This window comes from Bombus fervidus, chromosome 18 (assembly GCF_041682495.2).
Source record: "Bombus fervidus isolate BK054 chromosome 18, iyBomFerv1, whole genome shotgun sequence".
Classification (NCBI taxonomy): domain Eukaryota; kingdom Metazoa; phylum Arthropoda; class Insecta; order Hymenoptera; family Apidae; genus Bombus; species Bombus fervidus.
This window is the reverse complement of record NC_091534.1, coordinates 5882957-5892038: the sequence shown is the minus strand read 5'-3', so window position 1 is coordinate 5892038 and position 9082 is coordinate 5882957. Positions and strand designations below refer to the sequence as shown.

Genomic DNA, 9082 nt, shown 5'->3' with positions numbered 1-9082 from the left:
TAGAATGACTGATTAGATTACAATTTTGATGATTTTTGGACATCTTATAGAAATTAACATTTTGAAGGACCCTCTGCTATAAATGTAACAGTTAGTCAACTAGAAATTCCAAATCATTGTCCTCGTTCCGGTAGGGTTAATTTGGGGTTAGGTTGGGATTTGGATTCGGCAATCAATTCCATCGCGTACGCTATTACAGACGCGCCATTATAGGCAGAATGCACTGTTGTGGTATACATAGTTTTTTGCGAATATCTCAGATACTATGACCGACTGTTACATGTAGGTTATGTTATGTCGATATAATGGCAGATAGCCCTCCGCTATTTAGCTTTCCAATAATATATGACTGGGCCGTAAATTTAAATAGTTGCTTCGGCTGAAAGTGCTTGAATGTTTGACACATGACTTAAAGTGGCCAAATTATCTGTTGTAGATAATATGATTGTTGGAAGGGATGCATGAGGTTACGGGTGAGTGTGCAGGTGACAAGCGATCCAGCGTCGCATTGTCACAAAATGCAGATTTTGTCTAATAGATCCGATCATGGAATGGTAAAGAGGTTAGTGCCCTTTTGGTAAGCGGATTGTGAAGACAGCACGACACTTACTCCAGATAATTGGAAGCGAAAAGCATCAACAAAATTGTATTTTTAACATGTACAGAAAGATGTTGCTTATAATATTGTACTTTATCACTAGAATCTGAGAAGACGTTTCATTTCTACAATTTTTCATCAAAAATACATAGAGAATAATAAATATAATTTGGTATGTATAAAATGGGCTCACGTACGACATATGATACATGCATTTACGATAAATGCAATTACGACATGTAACTTCGATATTATTATAAAAGTGTATATAGTGTTAATTATCTACTATTTCATTTTCAAACAAACTCACTGCTATTTCGTTACGTAATTATGTACCATATAGATTATTTAATCTATAATTATTTCGTTACATAGTAAGCATATTTTCTTTCTTTCTAGCTTCGTAAATTTTTTATCCCGAAATACTTCTGTCTCGTGAACAAAGGATGTTGTCAGGATTAAAGAGGCTGAGGTAAAACGCGAGAATCATTTAGGAAAAATGAATGCGAGAGAACAATCTGAAAATTAAGTCGAGCGTTCGAACCCTTGCGTATTCTTGCATTAAAAGATATTCTATATCTATATTATATTATAAGTATATTATTCTATAAGTTTTCTTCCGAATACTTCTTTGTCAATAGGAGGACGCCTACAACATAAAATGAGGTATAACCTAGAATATAATATATCAGATGCTTTGGATCTTTTGATATGTACACTTTGAAGACATAGATGTTAACCGAATGCACATAGAAGATAGAAAATAGAAATCGTGGAAGATTTGACTGCAGCATAGCGTAAACATTTCGAATGTCATGAGCTGTTTCTGCATTACGATATTATCGTACTCGTGCATTGCGCCATGTGGCATATTTATTCACTTTGATTTAAATTTCTTTTATTAGTAAATCTCTTTGATGAAACCGCACCTCTCGTACAATGGTGAGTTTTCTATTATTCGCCCTACTTTATTTTTGAACTGCTGTAGTATCTGTTTTCTGCACGCGCATCCATTCAATAGAAACGAGGATATCACCCCGTAGAAAGGTATAGCTGTGCGAGATCTGTCAGAGCATTATTCCGACACTCTTTGGAGAAACACGAAGAAGTAAATGGCGAAAACTATGAATAGCAACACTAAAAGTAACTGATATAATTACACTCGATACTTTGTCTGATTTGCGGTACAAGATGAACTCGAAGTCACTTAATTACTGATCATTGAATCGTGCTTCTTATTGGCAAGAATGTGGGACATACATGAAAAATATAACATAACTCGTTTAAAATATTCTTTAATACAACAATTACGTATCGAGTCATTTCAAATAACAGTCGTTATTTTATCGTCCACATTTATGAACAATGCATATCTTAGCATTCACTTGATTGATTTATTTTCATAAGAAATATTCTCAAGGTATGCATACGCTACATAAGAAACACTCATATATTTTTTTGATGTGTATTTATATGTTTCTTGTTGCATTTAGACTATGTTACAGAATAGTTAATCAAGATTGAGTATTCAGGAGATCGGTAGCAGAAAAGTGAGATTACAGTCTCTGCTTTTCAGTACGCCAGCCTGTATAGTTGTGGTGATAGTGCGCTACTGCTAACGTGTAGGGTGAGACAGGTTCTGCTGCGGGTGTAGATGTCGCTGCTGGGGTACTGCTGTATTTTTCTTCTCATTTTTGATGCCGCGGAAGAGAAATCGGACTTTGATCGTCGGGATTTGAATCCGGGTTCCAAACATTCGTAATCTAAGGTGCTAGGACTGCACTGCAGTCGTTCGACACTAGTCAGTGTTAAGTGGTGGTATTTCTGTTGTCGAGTGCCGCCACAGAAGCATTCGTCTCCTTACTTTGCATTTGATCTGTGCACTCTCATTTAGTACTACATTTATCGTTCAATCCACGTACGTATTCTCAAACTTTCCGTATATTCGCTAATATTCGATTCTTTCGTTATTTCTTGTCTTCTACATCTTAAGACATAACATTCATCCAGTATCCATGTCACTCATATTATAAATAAATTTTCAGAAAAGACTACATCTCATCAATTTGGACGATACCGAAATATTTCATCAAAATTCACATTCCGGACCACTTTGTCCTGTGTCTACGTATAACGATCACTTGACATTAGTTTTCAAGTTAGAAAGAAATTTATGTTTCGTACGTATTATTCAGCAATTCGTTTTACAAATGTTTCTTCTGTAAACAATTTTTAAGTGGCGGTAGAGTTATTTATTACATTGATAACTAATTGAAGATCGGTTGAAAGATACAACAGTCCATATGTCAATTAATTTATTGAGCATTATCTTACGCCAATGGTTATAAATTCAGCCGGACTTATGACCCATATTTTGTGATTGTATACAATTAAAAATTACTATCTCTGGACTAGTGAGTTAAGCTTTGTTCGGAAGATTTGGCCGCCTGCCCTAGAACTTATTATAATCGTAATGAAAATTTAATCGAAGTCTTCTGCTACTAAGACTGAAACTAAGGCCGAGTGGCGTCTATAGGTATAGGAAGATATTATTCAGAATGTCAACCTTGATAACGTGTTTCAAGATTATTCAAATTGACGAGGTGTATGTTTTCCTAATTAATTACCAAAGAGATGTTTATTGCGTTATTATCTGTTAGAGATAAGTAAATTAGGAATATAACAATCAAAGCCCCAAAGCTGTCCGAAGGGACAAATGAGGAATCAGTAAATAAGTAAAACACGATCGGTTGGAGATTTCTGTATTATTATATTAATATTTACTGAATATTTAACATGTTCCATATCGAAGCTGTGTAATGAAACTTACATTGAGTGTACTATGTACCCATTAAACGTATCAAGCAACTGATCTCAGATATGTACAGTTTTAATGGTCATATCTTGTACGTTGCAGTACGTTTTTTCCTGAGGATATCATAATCTTTCTGTCAAAGGTATACAGTGACAGCAACAAAATTTATTGTTCTAATATCCAGCATCATATGATACTTGTAGCTGTCGATTTATGTGCACATTTTTATTCAAATTAGACTGTGTAAGGAAAATTTTACTATGGTTCAAAGGTACAGGCTTCCATTTTGATCTTTTGTAAGCAGGAATTAAATTAGCTTCGCTTGTTAAACATACATGCTTTTATTAATCTTTTGTCAAGAACAAATATTTATTTATTTATTTTATTTATCAAAGACGAAATATGAACTGGATAAAATCGTAATACGTGTACAAATTGAGTACTGGTTTGAAAATCGTCTCGAAAGAGGATCATCCAATTGTATTTATTACTGATTGCCTGTTACTTCGTCTTATCATAAAGATTATTAGAAAGGTATCAAGATTTATTATTACAGGTTGATAAGGGAAACCGGAGAAGCACAAAATGGATGTCGTGAACAATATTCTCGGAGGATTGCAATCAGAAACGATCGCATCGGTGCTTTCGGCGCTCTTAAGCGTGTCGTTATATGTCATGTACTTGATTGTTAATTACTCCGCGACGAATATTCCTTCTAAATTACTAATGCCGTCTTACGATTTCATAGTTGTAGGTGGTGGTTCTGCGGGTATGTTTTTTTTTATGCTATCGACACAAATTCCATAATAAACCTAATAAAAATGTGACAGAGACAAACATAACTGTGTGTTTCCATGGAAGAAGGAATGATTCTATTTGTTATGTAGTATGCTAATGATGTTGTGCGTTTTTGTGCAAATTGGCGTATAAATTTTAATTTCCTATTGCCTACATATAAACGAATTTCAAGTATATTCTGTAAACATATTTTAGGTTTATCATGAAATCCGATTTGTAGTATCAATAAATTTTGAATTTTAACTACCAACTTTTGATATAAAAATATTTCACACATTTAAATAAATTAACTTTTTCTTATTACGTATGTTCTATAATGCTCTGCCAATTTGCATGTTTATAGGAGCTGTCTTGGCGAGTCGTTTGTCCGAGATAGAAGACTGGAACGTACTTCTCTTGGAAGCAGGTGGCGATGGAAGCATTATATATGATATTCCCCTTCTTGCCGCCAATCTGCAGCTCACCGACATCGATTGGAAATACAAGACAGAACCCAATGAAAATTATTGTAGAGGTAATTAATATCTAGCAATATTAGCGCATACATCACTTTATATCCTAAAAAATATGAAGGCCAGAATTACCCAATAAGTCTCTATGGGGAAACTTTCGTTTTTAATATTAATAGAAACATACATAATATATCTTTACCAAGATTACTACAGATTTTTGCTTAAATAGTTAGATGATTGTATAGATATATTTAGTTTAACTAATATTGTTTGAATTATACTGACCTATATATAATATATTTAGGTACATTTACGTAGTTTTAACGATAACCTACAAACGTTAATCGGCAAATAATCTTATCGTCGAATGTAAAGAGGTATAAACTCAGATCGATCACCAACCAACATTAATAATCGATTACGAATTATTCGCATAGTCTTCCATATACTTTATCGCAAATTCTGCCTACAGCGATGGAGGGGGGTCGTTGTCTGTGGCCACGTGGCAAAGTTATCGGAGGCAGCAGCACGATGAACTACATGCTATATGTTCGTGGTAACAAAAAAGATTACGACATCTGGGAACAACTAGGCAATCCAGGATGGTCCTACAAAGACGTCCTAGGTTATTTCAAAAAATCGGAAGACAATCAGAATCAGAATTACACCAAGACTCCGTATCATTCGAGAGGGGGTTATCTAACTGTCGAAGAACCACAATGGCACACACCATTGGCCGATGCGTTCCTTCAAGCAGGACGAGAAATGGGTTACGAGAGTAGAGACATTAATGGACAACGGCAGACTGGCTTTATGATTCCTCAGGGGACCATTAGACATGGGAGCCGGTGTTCCACGGGGAAGGCCTTCCTGCGGCCGGCCAGCGCGCGTAAGAATTTACACGTCGCTATGCAAGCACATGTTACGAAAATTTTAATAGATCCGTCGTCAAAGAGGGCTTACGGTGTAGAGTTCGTTAGAGACGGAAGGACGATGCGCGTTCGTGCCAACAAGGAGGTGATAGTTTCCGCAGGATCTATCAACAGTCCTCAATTACTGATGTTGTCCGGAATTGGACCTGGAGAACACTTAGCGGAACATGGGATACCAGTAATTCAGAATTTAAGTGTGGGTCATAATCTTCAAGATCACATATTAGCGACAAGCATTACATTCTTGCTGAATAAACCAGTATCGTTGATAGAGAGCAGGTTGTATGATATTCGATATTTGCTAAAATATGCCATATTCGGAGCCGGTCCTTTGACCGTGCTAGGAGGTGTCGAAGGACTTGCTTTTATCAATACCAAATACGCGAATGCCTCCGACGATTTTCCAGATATGCAACTGCATTTTCTGGCATTGAGTCTGAACTCCGACGGCGGTAGAATTTTGAAAAAGAATTTCGGTCTGAATAGAGAATACTACAATGCTATATTTGGGGAGTTTCTTAATGAGGACGCATGGTCCGTGTTTCCTACGCTTATAAGACCGAAAAGTAAAGGTGTTATCAAGCTTCGAAGCAACAATCCCTTCCATCATCCGTTGATTTATCCCAACTACTTCGAAAACCCGGAAGATGTGGCGACAATGGTAGAAGGAATTAAGTTTGTGGTCGAGATGAGTAAAACTGCACCATTTAGACGTTATGGCAGCAAATTATTACCGAAAGCACATCCTGGCTGTACGAATATTCCTATTTATACCGATCCATACTGGGAGTGTGTGATCAGATTCTATGCCACGACTGTATATCATCCAGTGGGTACTTGCAAGATGGGACCTAAATCGGATCCAACGGCTGTAGTAGACCCTCGGCTTCGAGTCTACGGAATCACCGGACTTCGAGTCATAGACGCCTCGATTATGCCAAACATAGTCAGTGGTAATACCAATGCCCCGACTATCATGATCGCAGAGAAGGGTGCCGATATGATAAAAGCGGAATGGTTCAGGAATCCGAGTTTACAATGAATAATGTTTTTGTAATATTTTAAATAAGTGGGCAGTTTTTGCAAATTAATTTACAGCGACTGCTATTGTTTATTACATAATAGAAACGTATAATTATGAACTCGAAATATATTTTCGTCATGTATCGAGGAATAGCGGAATTCGAGTAAGAATATAGTCATGCCTAATCAAATGAATACCTGGTAAATTAAATTTTAACAAGTACAAATTAGTCCGGTAGAATTCTGTTTTTCCGAACTTATCGAGGTACAAACAGTTAGTAAAGTAGCGGTTCAACAAGTTTTCCTGTTACGTTCCTTCGATGTTGTTATATTGCATTGCAATTGAAACGTATAGTGTGAGAAAAGCATAGCGTCGATGAAGAAAAATTGTTACAGACGTTCAGTACTATATTTTGTAATTTCTTTCCTTCATTCTCAGGATATAGTTTGTACATACTTGATATGATATATTTGATAGAATGCAGTCAACTTTTTGAATAGCGCAACAATGTGAATTTATAATATCTGTATGTATGTTTATTATATTGATACAAACAAAGAATATCGAATGTCTACTTTTATAAATAATAAATTACAGGATGTTTTAGAATAAAATGTGATATGTACAAGAATCGAATTATTATTTACTATAATTCGATTTATGCTCAACTCTTACATACATTAAACCTATGGCTGATGGACGCAAAATGCTGACCACAGAGATTGTTGGTTCTTTTTGACATCTGCATACATACAGTTGGTCCATAGATGTTACAAAATTTCGGCACTTCAAAATTGGCTAGTCGAAAATGAAAAATGAGCAAATTACATTGAAAATTTTGTTCATCAATTATTAGAGTATGTACACACTGTTGTCAATCATAAGCCTGCAACCGGCAACCACTGAATCATTGCTGTATTTGAGCCAATACGTACTTGGTTTCGGCAAACAACAAAACCCACTGAATCAAACGGAAATTTTGACAGAACAGGTAATTTTCCTACAGATCAGATATAATTTAACATTTATATTAGTTGCTCGTTAATCAACAAGGTAGACATTTCTTTAGGACAAGTGTACAGTTACATAAGTACAGCTCCGCGCGATATTACTGCGACCATATGTCTGTCTTCGTTGTTCTTAATTGGGAAAACAGAGAAAGACGTATGATCGCAGAGACATCGTGCGTATACAACGAGCTCAGCATAACAAAAAATTAATTATGCAATGCAAAAACAGAGATTATGCAAACGATTATAGAATTACATACAGCAAAATAAATAGATTGTCTAAAAGTAATTAGTAAATGACATGAGAAGGTTAGTTTGTCGTAGAAATTATTGACATTTACAAGACAGTGATATTAACCATAATGTGTGCGATGGTTTTTAGGTTAGTTAATAAAAACTTTATTAAAAAAGGAAAACTAAAAACTGCAACGGTATAACAAGTTTTTGCTAGCATATATGTATACGTATATTTATTTTTATATTAAGTTATTTATTTATAGATATTACGGTATAAAAATTAATATTTTATTAAAAAAATTTTAGCGTGTCTCTCAGGTTGGAAAGTAATGTAACGCTGCTTAATCCTGCTTAATCAATTCAGGTTTCCTTATTCCTACCTTTCGTTTTAATTTCATCTACTAATGAAAAAATCAATTTTGAAACGTTTACATATTTCCTTTCTTCACTGCAGTCTTCAAGATGGCTAAGATAAATTTGAAAAATTCTGAAATACTAAAATACATTTGCAACATCTTGTTTATTAATTTTTTATTTAAATCTATCACAAACGCAACATACTTGATGTCATAATTAATATGTGAGTCTTGATTACGAGTGTACAAAGTAGTAAGCGAATTTAAGAAATTTAAGGAGTTAAAAAATGGCTCATTATACCTGGCAATTAAAAAAGATCTCTAATCTTTTGCATGTCTTTACAGTTTCTCCTGTACTATTTCTTAACTTGATGATGATATCTGTGGCACGAACACCAATATAAATTATATTTTACATATTAATTTTTAATATTATATTAATTATAATTAAATTATATAAATCATGTATGAGCACCAATATAACTTCAGAAGGAGTAAATCACTTTGATTGAAAGCATCTACTTCATGTAAATTTTTATTTTCAATCATAACAGTATTGTACTAAAAAAATTACCAGCTGTTGACTGCAAAACTCTATGGTATTCTATTAACAGACAATGAATTAAAATTTGGCAACTCTAGAACAATGTGCTAAAGTATGTAAATATTTGTAACACAAAATCTAAAAATGCTAGATGTGCTTCAGTATATAAAAAGTATTTAAACAATTTAAGATCATATTCAATGACATTGGCAGTGACGTATTGAACTTCATCTGCAACAACATCCACAGCAAATATTCCACATAATGTTTACCATTTCCTTAATATTCATTTGATGCATTCGGCGAATGCTAACCA

At 34.6% G+C, this 9082-nt stretch overlaps 1 protein-coding gene across 7 annotated transcripts in view; it reads left to right on the top strand.

Annotated features, from left to right (window-relative positions):
- Nucleotides 1-7016, top strand: part of LOC139996539 (glucose dehydrogenase [FAD, quinone]-like) — an 84981-nt gene extending 77965 nt beyond the window's left edge. Inside the window, exons 1-4 of one of the 7 annotated variants that reach the window (XM_072020938.1) lie at nucleotides 2390-2516; nucleotides 3970-4182; nucleotides 4555-4725; nucleotides 5136-7016. In XM_072020938.1, the coding sequence (XP_071877039.1) occupies nucleotides 3999-4182; nucleotides 4555-4725; nucleotides 5136-6637 (1857 nt within the window). In that variant the 5' untranslated portion in view covers nucleotides 2390-2516; nucleotides 3970-3998 and the 3' untranslated portion in view covers nucleotides 6638-7016. Of the gene's footprint in view, nucleotides 1-557; nucleotides 771-2389; nucleotides 2517-2702; nucleotides 2779-3545; nucleotides 3685-3969; nucleotides 4258-4554; nucleotides 4726-5135 lie in introns of those variants that run through there. The other 6 variants (XM_072020937.1, XM_072020936.1, XM_072020941.1 and 3 more) reach the window with 6 other exon arrangements.
- Nucleotides 7017-9082: the final 2066 nt, after the last annotated feature.